Source organism: Monopterus albus, unplaced genomic scaffold (assembly GCF_001952655.1).
Source record: "Monopterus albus unplaced genomic scaffold, M_albus_1.0 scaffold56.1, whole genome shotgun sequence".
In the NCBI taxonomy this organism is placed as follows: Eukaryota; Metazoa; Chordata; class Actinopteri; order Synbranchiformes; family Synbranchidae; genus Monopterus; species Monopterus albus.
In genome coordinates, this window is record NW_018127936.1 from 1,942,761 (window position 1) to 1,960,175 (window position 17,415).

General features: G+C 41.6%; 1 protein-coding gene across 6 annotated transcripts in view; it reads left to right on the forward strand.

Annotated features, from left to right (window-relative positions):
• Positions 1–17,415, forward strand: part of LOC109961556 (uncharacterized) — a 32,687-nt gene that overhangs the window by 5,511 nt on the left and 9,761 nt on the right. For all 6 annotated transcript variants that reach the window (XM_020602456.1, XM_020602459.1, XM_020602461.1 and 3 more), the window contains exons 3-9: positions 492–694; positions 1,125–1,291; positions 2,657–2,773; positions 4,065–4,153; positions 12,428–12,577; positions 12,948–13,279; positions 13,419–17,123. In XM_020602456.1, the coding sequence (XP_020458112.1) occupies positions 492–694; positions 1,125–1,291; positions 2,657–2,773; positions 4,065–4,153; positions 12,428–12,577; positions 12,948–13,279; positions 13,419–17,123 (4,763 nt within the window). The remainder of the gene's footprint in view (positions 1–491; positions 695–1,124; positions 1,292–2,656; positions 2,774–4,064; positions 4,154–12,427; positions 12,578–12,947; positions 13,280–13,418; positions 17,124–17,415) is intronic.

Consider the following 17,415-nt stretch of genomic DNA (forward strand, 5'->3'; position numbering starts at 1 on the left):
GGAACATCTTTATGGTGTTTATTTGGCTGTTTGCCCAGGGAAGCACTGGTTATTATGGATATGGACAAACATAAGAAACAACTGGCATTCACCATTAGATAAAGTGCCATCTTGGGAAATGTATCATCTGCTTATCAGTGGAGTGGCTGTAAGATTTATCAAGCAAAATGTACCAAAGAAAGTTAAACGTTCCACTATGAAAAGGCCTTTCAATTTACTGCTGAGATTCACCTGTTCTTCTCAGTCATGTTTATCCACTTTCTATCTGTCTCATTGTACACCTAAAGAAACTTTGTCCATAGTGGTAAGTATAGTATTCTCAGAAACCATATGTACTGTACAATAGTACAGATATGATGATGTTTTTGGTGCACTTGTACATGGATAAGTCATAGTACATGTGTATGAATTGCTTAAGCTAATGGGAACATGTGAATGCAAGGCACTTTTTTCATATTTAAATGTCTGGTTTCATATACTTTGTGCTCCAGAAGGAGGAAACAGGCAGCACGTGTCTCCCACTTTTGTGTGGCAGGCGATGTGACATCGTGTTGCCCAGGGAGACGGTGAGATATCTGCAGAGGGTGAACATTTGTGAGAGCTCACTTTTGTGGAGGGAGGATGTGGACCTTTTGAAGCTTCATCACACTGGGAAACTGTCACTCACACTGCTGAGAGATGGACTGCTAGATAGGTAAACACACTCACATATGCAAAACACACACACACACACACACACACACACACCGGCTCAGTTTGTAGATACCTTCTGCTAATCTTTAACTGCTTTATAGATGAGACACCAGGGAAGTTATTAAATTCTTACCTGAAAGCACATTCAGTGAATGCAAGGTCTGGATGTTTAATGTTGAACCAACACTGATTACAGGTGGCGCTGAAGCACACATACATGCAGACCACAAACATATCCAGACACAGTAGGTTCTGTGCAATGCAATGCAAAAATGAGACAGAGTATGTTTGGGTGTGTATTTCAGGCCTGCATGTGTTGAAACCTCATGACCCAAAGAGGAGTTACATTTATGCAAATGTCTCGAAATCATCACTCCTGCCCATACAGTCAGTCTATATCTCCTTCACCCCCTGTCTTCTCGCTCTCCCAGCTCTGAGCACCGCACTCTGGAGTCCTGCATCCTACGAGTGGTCTATCACGACAGACAGCAGGACACTGCTGATGATAGGGCAGTGTCTGCGGTGGCAGCAGTCACCAGGGAGATTCTTCAAGAAGCAGCAGAGCACATCGGACCAGCGCTGAGGGAGAATCTTGGAGGTGAGGGAGGCGCAGACGCCCCCAGGGGGAGTAATGGGGCAGTGAAGGAGGACACACACAAATCCCCTGATATGACTCGCTTAGCACCCACCAGGAGAGATGGAGAAAGAGAGAGATGTGGGGTGGTGAGTGTGAGTAAAGAACAGCTCAGAAAGACACAGTCCCATTTTAAGTTAGTCTGTTAAGTTGTTTCTGTTTTGTCAGTAGTTGAAATATTTGAAGGGTAAGGAAGGTCAGAAATAGAGAAAATGGTAAAAAGGAGGAAGGGGCAGAGAACAAAACTGTGATTTTTGTTTGTTTGTTTTTGCCTGTTTACAACAGATGTACAACTCCATAGTCTCACTACAGAATGTGTTTATGTATGTTGGCTTAGGTAAACTAATGTGTAATAACATGCATTGTTAAATAGATGGTTTATTGCCTTTTAATAATTCAAATTTCTTGTTAAGCAACTGAGTAAAGGTTGGGCAGGAGACATGACTGACCCCTGTTCAGTAATACTCTGCTACTTCTCTGTCTCTCACTGTGCTTCACAGAAAGATAGACAGATGGAGAATGGGCAGATAGATGAAAAGTGAATTAAGGTGGATTGAGTGAGAGGAGCAAAATGCAGAGACAGAAAAAAGGAAAGTTGATTAGAGCAGGAGAAGGAGGTACTGTGTGTAATCCAGTTCTCATATTTCATTGTGAGAGTTCTTTGGACAGAGCATTTTTAGGTTCATTGATTCCTAAAGAGGTTAGTTGCTCAACTCTCTTCCTGATCCTCATAAACTCTATTCAAAGGAAAATATTACCAGAGGACATTTAAAGCGTTTCATTGGTTTATATACAGTACTAGGCATTTTTCTTTTATTTACAGAACCCCCACAATGTACTATAGACTTTAAAAAGCCTGGCCTGTTTTTGTCCAGCTAGTGTCCTCATTCAAGGACTGATAAGTCACAAAATGGTTGGCTTTACATTTTCCTCCAGAATAAATGAAATTGATGTTGTAACTAATTATTGTATTGTACATTTTCTACATATTATTGTTTTGTGCTGTCACTGATTAGACACAGTGGGTAATATTAAACATCAAGGTAGCTCACAAATTTATAATCCTAAATATTAGCTACCTTTTGTGGTAGTACTTGTACACAGACAGTATAAAATCTTAACATTTACTGAACTTCCCCCAATACAAATACACATGCCACTCAAGCTTGTAGATAAGTTTCTAAAAAGGTAGAAATTCATCAGCAGCTCTGCCAAAATTGGTAGGTTGCGCCAGTTAGTATTACTGAACCCACCTACAGTGAACATGAAGGTGTATGAGAGCCACAGTGTGCATGTTGGACATACCCATATGTGTTTGTGCAACTACAGAGGCCTTGCGGCTGCAAACTGAAGCTTTGTGGATGAAACATGGCCGCCGGTCAGTGCAGCTGGATGAGCTCAAGAGATCCCTGGAGCAATGGAGAGATGTCCCTGCAGGTCAACCTGGTGAGGAGAAGCTGCAATGTATGTATTAGAACATGTAGAGAGGTTGGGATTTAATCTATTACAGTAGAATCCATACGTAGCATTTATAGCCCATGTCTCGTGCCTTACCTTTGCCTTCATGCTAGTTAATAATGTAGATATTAATTGTATCTGTCATTCTCATTATATTGCCATCTCATACAGGATTCCCAATATTTTAGAACAGAGCAAATAACTGCAGCAACAGCTGAAGCTTCAATTATAGTTAATATTTTAATGGCATATATTGTATTGCCATAGCATAGCATTAGTAAAGCACAGGTGTGCTAAGTAAATCAACGATGGCTCCAGAGAGTCATGACCGTGATGCAGCATGCATAACAGCAGGACCCTGAATGTGGTTACACCAGTTACATTCGAGTCCTTCCTAAATAACTAGTTTTAAACTAGTCAGCTACCAAACTGGGTTGCACTGTAACGTTATGTAAGAAAGGTCTTATACCTAGTACATACATCAGTAATCTGTAAATTAGCTGCATATTAACATCTCTACAGCAGTCCAATCAAAAACGGTGAACTATGTAAATAGCAGACCTCTATAGTACGGTTGTTTTATTATAAGAAGTGGATACTGGACTCAGTGATGGTGCCCATTCACTTAAATGAATAATGCCCACTGAGGGCATACGTATGCCCAAATAGCTTTTTAGTTTCATGGTTTGCTTATATGTTGCGCAGCCCCATACACATGCACATGTGTTTCTCCCACTCAGCCCATAGACCTTAAAGTGAGATGATGTGATGCACATAAAAAGCTTTCCGGTGCTCTGAGAGAGTTTTTACAAATACCAATCTTTTATGGATACAAAGAATAATAAGTCACATTGTTTGCAGGCCACTTTTATAGATGTTTTTCTTGTAATGTGCTTCAGAGTTAGTGGAGCTGTCAGTCAAGCACAGCATGTGTCTTCACAAAAGATCTAATTAGGCACCATAATTGAAAACATCTGTGTGAGTGGACTGCAGGGCTTTAAACAAGAAGGGACGCACATTTACTACTTACTCTCTCTGTATTCTGCCTTTGACAAAGCTGTGAAATCACACAATTGCTAAACGCTGGAGATAATGTCTGTAGCGGCACATTTTGCTCACTGGCGAATTGTATTGCAGCATCCTTTCAGTTAACCTCTCACTCCTGGAGAGTGCATTCATGCTTCTGTTTTTTTTTTTCTTGTGTGTTGTGAAATTGTTTGGTATTCCTTTGTGTGTGTATATAACTGTTAGTCTGTTTGTGTGTGCTGACTGGATGTAGACTTGGAGCAGCTGCTGACTAAGGAACTGAAGGAGTTTTCTGATGGAGAGATGACCATAGCTCTGTCTTCAGTAACCACCGATAAGGAGGTAAGAGTTTCATATGTTTAAAAAAAGTGCTTATAATTCCTTATGGTTTTTGTTCAGTGAAATAAAATACAAATCTATTTGACAATAGAATTTAAGGATTTTTTTTTTTAAATGTGACGAGCTCTCTGAATGATTGAAGGTGGAAGAGAGTACTGACTTTGTTTAATTAAGGATAAATTGAACCCAGCTGTGCAAGGCAGAGAACCCAATAATGATGGTGTTAATTTATCTGAAGCACAGTTGATGAATCATGTCAAGTGGGAGAGAGCTTCAGGTTTAAAGACCCATTCCATGTCAATAACATTTAGTGTAAAGACAATTTACAACTTCATTAAATATGTGTTCATGTTAGGTCATAATTAAATAGGAACTCTTAACACAAAAGTATTTTAGGAGACCTTTCTAAGTACATGATAACAATTCAAACTATGAAAATGTTAAATATTCTTACAGCTTAAAAATCCATGTTATATTCTCCTTATATGTAAAGTATGTATGATAACATAGAACCTGGGTAATTAATACATTTACTGCTACAAGTAATGGTCTCATTACTGCTTCATTGTTTCTTTTAAATATGTCAGTTTGCTCAAAGAAGCTCATGATGATTTACATTGTCTTTTCAAAGAGACATGGCAAATAAACTTTAAGTAACTTTTTAAAACTGACGTTTTTGGAAATCTCACAGCTGCACTGTGTCATTTTGGGGAGGTTTTGTTATGCAAGTGGCCCCTGTGATGTTGTGATGTTCTGCATTTGGATGAGATGTAGATGGAGGCCACAGAGCCTCACACACAACCAGGTATCTCCTTCCTTCCCACTGATATCCCAAAATCCGGAACACACTCTCAAACGCACTCAAACACAGATCTACACGCGTTTGCGGAATATTTGTGTTGACGTCTCTGTCGTTGTCATGTTCTTCGTCTTCGCATTTACAATCTCACACACACACACACACACACACACACACACACACACACACACACACACACACAGAGGGTGCTTTAAGCCTTTAAGCCTAGCCCTTGCTTTTCTCCCTGCTGTAACTTCTAATGTGTTCCCCCCCCCCCTAAAAAAAAATCATTCATTATTTTTTTTATATCTGAGTGCTTGCCTAGCGTGCAGTATTAGGCTATGTGTAAAATAAATGATGTCTGTAGCCGTAGGGGTATGGCTCCGACTCCCCCAGAAAACTACCTAACGTCCAAGGAACATTAAACACCCAGATCCTCGTTTAGCGAATAAATAACCATTCATTTGAATGGCTTTTTCTGTGTGTGCACCGGACTTTCTGTGCATATTTTTCCAGCACTGTGCCTACATGCTGTGTGTCAGGAGTGAGACAGAAAGAGAGAGAGAGAGCAAGAGAGGGCCCATTAGAGACTTAATATAGAATAAATGGCCAGGGGCCTGTGTGTCGCCAGCGGACCCTCCAACTCCACAGCGTCATGGTGGGTTACTAATGACCTGAGATCGGGCTCCAAAATGAACTCCTTATATGCATGTCATTTGCAGTGTGTATATATTTATATATTATTTTTTAATTGTGTTTGAAAAGAGACTAAAACGGTATGAGAGTGTCATTTATTGCGGGGGCTTAGGGAAGTTCTGCCTTAAATGATTCTTTTTCCAGAAAACTAAATAAATTAGATTCAATTAGTCTTTAATGGTTTATGTGTTATATGTTTGTCAAAGTGTGTTTTTGTCTGTGTGTGCGTTTGGTAGCAGTTAAAGACGACAGAGTAAGATTTTAGGATAAAAAAAAAAAAGCTCTGGTTGTGATTGCCTAGTTAGCAGAAGAAAAAGCTTTAGCGCGTGTGTGGTGTAACGATATGGACACATCGTATAGACTGACTAATGAATTTTTGTATACTGTACAAACATACATTAGTCAGTCTGTGTGCTCTCCTATTATGGAAGAGAAAAGTGGAAATGAACTGAGTTTTATTCTTGCAAAATCACAGTGCCTGTCTCGATGTTTCTTTGTATCATTTGTATCTGCTCATCAACGTGTGCTACATTCGCCACAAAGGAAAATATTTCTTCAGCTCCTCAAACAATAATTCCATGTTTGACTACAAAGGCACGAAAATAATGTTCAAGGATGACTGTGAAAAAAGTTTCCCCTGATGGTGAGCATGAGGTTAAATATTATGAAATTGTCTCTGAGGCTATGTGATGGTCTTTTATAATACAGTATGGACGAAAACAGGTAGGCTATGTAGAAAACAATGCTATGACAGCAGCAAGCAACGTATTTGTCATGCAAGCTTGCTTTTATGCATTCATTATAGCAGTCCTCTATATCTGAGAAGGAAATTTTTCTGACTATCAGCTATAGCAATTGCTTGTTCTTTTATTAAATGCTTATTTTTCTGTTACCATCATTTTGCTCCTGTTACAACTACATCTGTACTGAGCATGTTCTCTTATTGTTGAAGTGCATACATGTAGATTCATTTACTTTCTTAAGGCTCTGTGTGCAGTATTTCTGTTTTCCTGAAGAAGAATGTCTAACAATTACCATCTATAGTTGGTGAATCTTAAGTGAGGAACTAAGAAAACTACTCGGTGTATCTGCTCCAAATACATCTACCATCAAAACACGGTTTAGTGTTGTTTAAATATACAGCCAACACAGCCCCATGGGTTAAAACACAGCAGGGAGTTGTCTTTGCCGGACCACTGATATTGCGAAACAGCTTTTACCTTGATGAGAAATATCATCATGTTTAATATCACGAGGCCACACCCCTAGTAAATACAAGCTACTTTTCAATCAGTTCATGCTGTTATTTTGAACAATGGATTATGCTTTGATTGGTTTGGGCTAGACTTCTGTGTTAGAAATTATTAGTAGCCTTCATTCATGTCCAGTTAGTATGTGTTGTTTCGTGACATTTTATGTTATAACAGACGTGTCCCTTATCTCTCATAACATCTTCTACATAAAGCTTGTTTTATGTTTGTAACTGTGGATGTTAGTGGAAATTGTCAGTCCACAAAGTGAAGTATTTTCTTTTGTGTGGTCAGGCCAACTACATATGCTGTACTACATAGCATGCACCACTAAAAGATCGCCACTTTGTCCCTGCGTACAGGAAAACACAGTTGAATGGACAGGTAACAGCACTGTGTCAACTAGCAGAAGAGTCACCACAGGAGCTAGCAGGGGTCAAGTGCCTCGCTCAAGGGCACTGATGTGCATTATCGCATGTACATCACCTGTAAAAATGGCAGCTAGCTAAGTGGATACATGGCAGTACAGAAGTCGGTGGGCTTTTCTTGGAGGTATACAAGGTTTTGTGTAATACATACATGAAGCTCAAATGAAGAAACGCACAAACCCACTGAAAACTCATCATCCCCATATTCATGCCAGTCAGTATGTGTTTGTGTATCTGAGGTTTTCATGGCTCAGTAATTAGCACTGGCAGATGAAGCTTTGGTGGGATGAAGAGCTGTCATGCTGTGGAGTTGATGAACTGTGGGAAGGACAGGAGCCTGCAGCCACATACAGTATACAGTCATGAATATGTGACTAATGTGCTTTTTGTGCATGTGTGTTAATATGGACATCTAAGTATTACAATATATTTGAGTTCTTTTAGTGTTTTTCAAGCAGAAGAAAGGACAAGTGGGGAAAAAAGTTTGCATCTTGGTTTGATCTCTAACATAAATGTGGCCTAATCCAGTGTTCCACCAAGATATTTTAATAATTGCAGTGCTGTTTGTTTTCTCTGTGTGGTAAACAAAATCAATCTTTTGCTCTGTGTGTGTGTCTACTGTAACTGTGTGTATCTGCTTATAGGATAAAGCATCTGCATACAAGTTAGCGTTATTTTGGATGTTGTGTACTATTTCTGTTTTCATTGATAAGGGTTTGTGTTGTTGATGTAGATTTGTTCATTTTATTTTTATCTGTGTGTATGTGTATGTCTTCATCTCACCATCTGAGGTTCGCTTTAGGTTTCATGTTGGCAACGTTGATTGTCTCTAATGCGTTGTTTGTTCACAGTCCTCCGGCCCTTCTGTTTGTTTATGCTGGGCCAGTTTTGCCCTGCGCCACTTGCACAAATAATTATGCTCGCTAATGAAGGGGCCTGCAGCCACAGCACTCGGTAAATGCCTTTCTGATGAGAGGCACTAGGAGACAGCAGGTGCAGGGTGGGCCTCCAAGGGACTAAGATTGAAGACCAGGAAGCCAGGCTGCCCCGCCCCTGCAAGTCTCTATCTGTCTGTTCCTCTCTGACTTCCTGGTTTGATCTTTCTTGCTCTGCAGTGATTTATTTTGGGGGGGGGGGGGGCGTGACGTGATATTATTTTTGCTTCGTTAGCCATGTCAAATTGTGGATCAAATATTTTAGCTCTAAATCTGCATGTATACAAAATATTCTGTTTACTGAGATTTGCTGATGCAATTTTATTACTTTGTTCAGTGTTGTTTTTGTTGTGGATCTTTCCAAAATTTAAACAGATTGGCAGAATACAAAGATGTACAGTATATCACTTTTAAAATCTGTGACATATACATGTCTTGGAAACCTGCTACACCAGACAATCATCACATTGTATGTTCAGTAACTTGCACTGATGTTTTTCTCTCATCTTTTTTGAAACTCATTTTGTCTTTCTCCATTTTCATTCTCCGCCTGAGGCTTCCTTGAGCTTTGAGGGCAAACAAATAAACAAAACAAAACATTTATAGACTCAGTGCTTGCATCTTGGCCCCTAAATCCCTACACTTAGAGCTGAGTGAATGAAGCATGTGGAGAAGGCCCATATTAGATAGACAGACAAAGACATTTGAGTTTCTTTCTCTGCAAACTTTTATACCCCCTCCCCTTTCCCCTCTTGTTCCAAAAACTTCCTAACCAGTGAACGTGTGTGTGAACAAGACGAGCATTATGACTGTTTGTGAGCCCGTGTGTGTGTGGTTAAGTGGTATACAGTATGTTGCACATGTGTGCGCGTGTGCGTGTATTTGCATGCGTGTGTTTGAGCAGGGTGGTGTCAGCTCGCTCCTTGCCACCCCATTTGCTGTAGCTGTACCGCTGTGATCACAGACAGATGTATAAATCAAACCTCGCTTGATGGATTCATCAGGGTGGCGAAACGATCGCCTGAGAAGAACTTGCAACTCTCTTAGCATTCTGTGTTCTGACGGAAAGGGTATGCAAAGAGCCTAAATGGATGAACGCTTGATTAATTCTTTGCCGGAGATGTTGGCGACAGCAGGAAATGTGTTTTTGCTTTGACTGTGTTTGCACGGGAATTTACGCGCGCGGGGTGTGAGTTATGAGGCCCGAGTTTTGTACCTAAGGCTATTGTGCATAATGATGGCAGGTTGGGAGAACTGCAAGCAGCCGCTAAAGACTTGCTACCTGTGGAGCAAAGACAACCAAAGAGAGAGAGAGTCTGTGTTTGTGTTGGTGTTTGTGTGGACTGGGGCCTAGTAGTATGGGAGAAAGTTGCAAAATGTGAGAGCAAGATAGGCAGGGGCAAAGTGTGACAGAAAAACAATGACACACAAATGAGGAAGAAAAGATAACCAGAGAAGATTTGGGTAAACATAAAAGTTGATGCCAAAAAACAGGACAAACACACAACACATAAGAATACACTTGAGAGAGAATAATTCCCTGTTCACACATATTTTCTCTTTGTTACACATGATACTAAACAACCTGTTTATGACCCTTCATTACATTGGCCAAGGTAAATATCTGGTCCCCAGACCTGGGTCAGGAACTGTAGTCTCACATGGTTCTGTAAATAGAATTGTTGCCTTGGTGCTTTCATTAAAAGTCCATCCAGGTCAGGGGAGTTAGTTTGGAGACAATCCCAGTTGACAATGAGCAAGAGGCACAGTACACCCAGGACAGGTCACCAGTATGCCACAGGGGCTGACAGGGGCAATTCAGAGCCACCAGTTAACGTAGCCTGTATGTTGTGGGAGGAAGCCGGAGTACGTGAAGAAAACTTACACAAGCACACTCAAACTCCACAACGAAGGGACCCTGTTGAAAGTGAGGTTTGAACCTGGAATCTTCTTATTGTGAGGCAACAGTGCTATCCATTGCATCACCATGCCCCCTGTCATTAAAAAAAAAGCACTGAAATGTTTCTTTGACAGCAATTCTGCGGAAAATGTTCTGTCCTTCAACTATTTCTGTATTCCAACACTTAATGAAATGTCTCTGAAGTGAGCAGAAATCCTGCCTAAAGGGTTTAGAATATCTGTGAATGAGGAAAAATCAAAGATCAAAACCTGTAAGGCAAAAAAATATTATCTTCTTCACAAGAAGTACACATCATTGTTTCCCCTTCAGTCATGCATATAAACATTATTTAAAACCTTGATATAATGTCATGAATTTTTTTTAGGGTTCCAAGTATTTATTTTTGATAGTCTCTTTCTGCTTATGTATTTTTGTTTTCTGTTGTTTACAGTATGTTGGAAACTTGTTTTAGTATATTCAGAGTATTTACTGAAGCAGCATATTGTTTCCAGTTAGTTTTTTTTCTTAATGAAAAAATCACATAGGTTAATAAAAAGCAAGTAAAGTCAAGGTTTTAAAGGGAAACCTGTTGTTTATTAAATCTTAATTTCCCCAAACCTCAACAAATGAGATGCAAGTTTCTGTGTTATGATCCTTAGGTTCTTGGAGACAGTTAGCAAGTGCAATTTTATAGCTAACATGTTGGTAATTTATAAGAAAAGGCAATCTGTGTATCTGGGGGTGGCAGAAAGAGGAGGAGCAGGCAATATGAGTAGTAATTTTCTCAGTTAAGAGCCAAATGGCAGACAGACTGTTGCACTGCGTGCTATCTTGGAGATTTGCACTCTGCTCGTTTTCTGACTATATTTCCCTGCCTGTGTGTCTGAGGATGTGTGCGTGCAGTTTTGTGTGCATATGCACGCAGCTGGGTAGTAGCTTTACAGTATCGGCATCATTTGAGCATTTCTGTTTATATTGTACTGGAAATTATGAAGACTTTATTGCCTTACAAGAGCTCATATGTACATACTGGTACATGTTTGTTCATACATTAAAATAAAATGACTGGTGGGTTTGTGTGTAGCTTTATGTGTTAGGGCTTTCATGTGCCTTCACTTGTGTATTTGTACTTATGTGAGTGAATATGTGTGTTTTAAACGAATCTTGGGAGGCTTCATTGCACTCATCAGGATATCGGTGTTGAGAAATGGCAGTGTCAGTGAAGTGACAGTTGTGTGTGTGCGTGAGGATTGATAGACCCGAGTCTGACAGCAGCCATATTGCGCAGAAGGAGAGGGGTAGAGGGAGGAACAGGGGGAGGAGTATTGTAGCCCCCTCATCCTCACAGGTTAATATTGACACAGCTGAGGCAGATACAGTGCCTGAAGCGCTCATCAGTCACTTTCAGTGGACCCACTCACACACACACAGGCTCTAGCAGAGAGAAGGACCACACACGCTATAACACGCAGTACCCAGGAGGAAAATACAAACACAGGTTTAAAGTCTGATAGATCATTGAACTAGTTGAAGTCAGGCCACATAAAAAGAAAAATCTTTGCATGAATGTCAGATACAGTCATGTGTGTCAAACTTTTTTAATTTAACCTTCCTCCATTATTTTTACTATAGCTATCTTTTTTGTTTAAAAGTTCTACTTAAATAAGCACAGAAACAATTTTGAGAGCTTCACAAAACAAACAGTTGTACAACAAATCTAGATTAATCAAGCAAGTATGTTTTCAAAAGTATCACTTTGCACACTTTGTGTAACCCTGCGTTGCAAATTATAGCTGCCATAACATTGCTGTTAATCATTTCAGAGACAAAGAAAAAACAAGTTCCCTTGACAAACAAAACAATTAATTAATGCAACTTTCCATCCATCAATCACTGTGTGTGTCACTGAATTACCATAATCTGTGCATAGTGGCTGTTTTAAGAGCAAACAGTTAATTTCCAAACAATAAATCACAAAGTGTCTCTCTACCCCTCTGTGCGGTTTGACAGCTTCATCTCCCATTGCTACAAATAAACTTGAAACCTCTTCAGTTTTACTAAAAAATTATGAATGATATGCACAATAAAAGACAGGGGTTTGACAAAGTTCCCTATACAGCTGTAAATAACTTAACCAGTTTCAGACTTATGATAAAATCAATAATATAATTAATTATTAAATCTATTTCAGAAAAGTTGGAATGGTGAGCATCTGTCCCACAGTTTGTCTTACACATTCCAGATGCTGATTCTTTTTTCTCTCTTCCAGGACTGGCATGGTTATGTGGAGGGGCTGAAATTGTTCAGTCATCGCCATGGTTACGAAGGTTTGGTGGTTCTCCTATCCATCAATGATACAATTCACCATCCTCGCCAGCAGGTGGCTGTCTACTCAAACAACACAGATATCCTGAATCAGGTAAATCAGCCATACAGTAAGACCAGCACACCGGCATGTAAGTTGAGTGAGACACACGTACCTCTTTGGTAGGCAAAGAATAAATCAGTAACTGGTTACTGCAAATTAATTTAAAAAGAAATAATTTTGTTTCCATTTATCCATTTTACTGAATCCCTACATAAAACAGATTAGTAAGGACAGCAGCAACAACTTGACAGCAGGTTTGTTGAAAGGAGTGGGTAGTTAGGGTGAGTCGCAGTAGCAATGCTGGTCAGGAGATGCAATTAGGCAAATGTGTGAAACTCACTCTTGTCAATTTGTTTCCAGAAATGCAATTAAAAAAGAAAATTAAATGTAGGATATTAAGATAAAAGGACTTTCATTGCAGATATGCTGTGAGTTGGAAGAGTCTTCTAGCTGGTCTCTTTCTGGTGAACTGGAGGATAAGGAGCGTTTCCAGGTCTACCACATCCCTCTGAATACCCCATCATCCTCTGGTGCACCTCTACTGCTAAAGGAAGAGATCAAGGGTCTTCTCAAGGACTTTGTCGACTGCCGGAGCTCTGTATTAGCCTGCCACCCTAGCAGTAGGACCTCTTCCACAGAGGGAGTGGCTGGAAGTGTGGAGTTCTCCCAAGGATCATCTGGTATCAATGATATGGATGGTTCTGACATAGAGAGAGCCGAGGGGGGCAGTGGCGATGTGGTGGCAATAGCCAGGTATTAAATGCATCCTTGAATCCAGTGTCAGTGAAAGTCATCAAAACATGAAATTTGAGATGATATATTCTTTATTCGTGATATTTAGGCAAACACTGACACATTTTAATGGCAATGTTGTTTTTATTTCCATAAACAGGGTGATAGCAGATGGTCAAGAGGACACAGGAGGTGTAGGAGTCAGTGCTGGTGGGGAGCTAGTCAGCCCTGACAGTGGTATGACCACCATCCGCAGCAGCCGCTCCTCCAAGGAAAGTTCGGTGTTCCTTAGTGATGACAGTCCTGTTGGTGACATTATAGCTGGAGGAGGTTCAACAGCAGGGCCAGGAGGACTCTTCCTGAGAAACCCCTCTCCCCTGGGGTTGTCATCTCTGTCCCCTCCCATCCCACCTGAGAGAAGGAAGCACCTCTCTAGCAGAAACAGGAATGACAACTGGGACCTGTTTAGTTTTGACCCAATACACAGCAGTGACCACTCTATTCCCGGAGGAGGGGAACTGGTAAATTCTGGAGTAAAAGGAGATGGAGAAGAAAGAAGAGAAGGGAGCTCCAGCTTATCAGAACTTGAAGAGTTGAGCTTGCTGGATTTTTCTGCTCCCAATTCACTAGGCAGGCTTGACAGTACCATTTCTTCAACTGAACATCCTGGCCAAATTCATGGGAATGACATGAATGACACAGTGGTCCCGCCAACTCCGGTCAACAGCCTGGTTGGTAGCCGCCCACCAAGCAGTTGCGGGGTCAGGTTCTTCCCAGAAGATGTAGTTGAAAGGATCAGCTGCCTACAGCACAAGGACAGTGTTTCATCATCCTTGTCAGAGACCTGGGATGAACTTGGCTTTGACACACAAGGAGCATTGTCCTCAAGTGATAATAACACCTGGAATAGGGCCAAGGAATCTGAAAGCCCACAGAATATTGTGGAGGAAGTTGGAGGCAAACAGCCAGTTGCTGACATGACAGAAAGAGAAAGCCGAGAAGAGATCTTGAAGTCAGACAATGCACACCAGAGGGCAAGGACCCTTGAACCTCAGCTTAGTCTGATCACTGAGCAGACTGAATCATACGACAACTGGACCCCAGAGTTTGTACTTACAGATCAATGGGGCCCTGTTACTTTGGCTGATCTGCAGTTGACACCACCAGAGGAGGAAGTAACTGGAAAATGCAAAACTGGTATCACTGGAGTGAAAGAAAAAACATTATCTTTGTCAAAAAACAAAGCAGCCCTAAACACTTTAACGCCAGAAACCTCTACAGAGGAGAACAAAGGAGTCCACGGAGAAAAAGGAGATCGGCAGATGGAGCTTCTGGACTTTTGGACATACTCCGCTCAGAAGGGATTTCTGAAATCTGATAGCGGAACCACCACGTCTTACCCTGAGTCTCTAGATATGTGGAATATGACAATCCGGGATGACAGTCTGTCACCTCTCACAACCCCTGACAACTTATCTGAAAACTCAGGTTCTTTCTATGGGATCCAGCCCAATGTTGTAGGTGCCACATCTGTGGAAAGTCCAATAGGATTCTCAGATTGTGGAATGGAGATGTGGAACACCACCATTCGGGAAGACAGCTCTTCCACGATAACAAGCCCCGGAGGACCTGAAAATGAAAAGAACCTTAGTCACACGGGGTCAGTGGATGCTACTTATTCTCCCGAGGCACATGCAACAAAACAGGTGGAAGAAGAGAACGCTATAGTAGAGGAGAGAGGTATGAGTAAGGCACTTAGTCAGACATCTGAAGAAGTGGGGTGGAGAGGTAATGAACCCAATGTGAAAATAGTCATAGAAGTTGCAGGAGATGAAACACAGGATGAAGAAAGAGGGGATGATAGCAAGCAAAGTGTTCATAGCCAACAGTATGTAAACCAGAACTTATCTGAATATCCAGAAGATGAAACTTCCCCCTACCAAGGCACTAACATGTGGGACTTCCCTGTTCTTGGCATGGTCACCTCCACCTCAGAATATGACAATGTGGGCGATGGTGCATGGAGCCTGACATCTTCCCCTGAGACCTATGCCAGCCCTGTAGTAGACATGGTACAGCTAGAGGGGCAGTCTAGCCCGTTTATAGCTTTAACCAGTCCTATTCAGAGACATGAGGGGCAATATCAATATGAGGAGGATGATGCATTGGGAAAGACTGAATACAGGTCAGTAATTTCAAATAATGAGCAGCCAGTCAACCAAGTGTTCCTGTTTGAGGGAACAGCTGACTCGTGTCACCTCACCAGGAGTGGGAGACATTCAGTTGAGAGTAAGGCTGAGGAGACTGACTGGACAGAGGAACCCAGTGACCATTCCCCATTTATTCTGGTGGACTGCTCATCCACCACACAGCTAAGTTCAGCCAGTTATCATTCAAGTCCAGGAGAAGCTGCTGAGAATCGAATCCAGACTGAGCAATCGTCATCCCCGTATCATGTGAACTGTAATGATCTTCTTTTGGGGAAACATGACAACTCAGAATCAGCTTCATCATCACATGATCTGCCAGTCATAATGGACCGCAGTGAAGACGGGCCTGTCAGTGAGAGCCATGGGGGCCCTACCAAAGAGAGCAATGGAAAGGTGGAGGCCAAAATAACAGAAACACTGTCTCTGAGCTCCAGCTCTGGGGGGGAGAGAGACACACTGAAATATAGCCCTGACAGCTTTCACCCAGGTAGCCGAGATGAACTCAGGTCTAATTCTGATGGAGATTCATCATCAGGCCTAGAAATGGAATATATCATTGTGTCGGGAAAAGTGAGAGAAGGTTATGATAGGACTAGACAGGGCAATGGGCAATCAAAAGGAACAAGAACATCCATGGAGACACTGAGCATGCTTTCCTATGCTGCCACAGTACTGCAGTCTCAGGCCCAAGCTGCACACAGAGAGCACCAGGAGAACACAGATCAAAGCAGGCAAAGCCAAAGGATCAGTGATAGTGGCTGTACACTTAGTGCAGGTCCAGAGCAAAATCAAGCTGTCTTATCCACTCATTACCAAGCTAGTCCTGATAGTGCCACTGAGAAATTCATGGCACCAGAGATGATCAGTCCCAGCCAATCAAAAAATAAATTTGAAGCATTTCATCAGTCAGATTCAAGAGAAACAGGTTGCAGTCAAGCACAGGTAGAAAGAAACTATGAGGATAAATCCCACATTGTGGCTCGAAGTGTGTCTCCATCGTTAAGATATCAGTTAGATGATGTCCTGAAAACCAGAGAGGAGGTCTATGTCCATTCACAGATCTCAATGGAAGATTCAGATGAGGATGAGGGTGGGCAGTCACCCTCTGCACTGCCATGTCCTACTGCTTTGGGTGACTTTCAGGTCTGGGGGGCTCAGTTAGGGAGTCGGGACACATCTCAGACTACATCAGAAACACAGTCCCCTGTACTCACCAACAGTTCGGTCTCACACAGCAGCTCTTTAATTGGCACCCCATTAAGTGACTCGGGTGTTTCTGTTGAGAGAGGCCTTGCGTTACCATTTTCTGGAGATTTAATGGAAGAAGAAAATGATGAGGAAGAGCAGGAGGAGGGAACTGATAGAGAGCACACTACAGTGCCAAAATGGACTTCAGCAGTACAAAGTGAGAGGGAGGAAAGACAGCGATTAGGCTCTTCTGATCTGCTGAGTTTCACTGAGGAGGTGATGGGAGCTGCTTCATTTCAGCAAACAGATTTACAAACACTCCAGCCAAAGAGGGACAGGTCCCTACAGAATACTGCAGATTACTATAATGGACAACCCCTAAGGACTGTTGAGTGTGAAAAATGGTTGACTGAACATCAGATTGGAGACCATGAAGCTTCCCAACATAGCTATTCACCTGTTTTAAGGTAAGTAACGCACCTTAAATCATATGGTTATGTCTTACACTCAGTGCTATGTGAACTGTGTTTGCTGCTGGGTTTTTGAGTCTGTACAGCTTGCTCAGCGGAGCCTGTATTTCAGAGGAATATTAGCTATAGATTGTCAAAAAAAAGCTAAAGGGCCCTCCTGAGGAATTGAGTCTGGTGTGTGGGTGTGTGTGTGGGTGTGGGTGTGTGGGTGTGTGTGTGGGTGTGTGTGTGTTGGATGGATGAGTGATGGACTGAGACTGACATAGAGGATGTGTCTGTATTTGTGCAT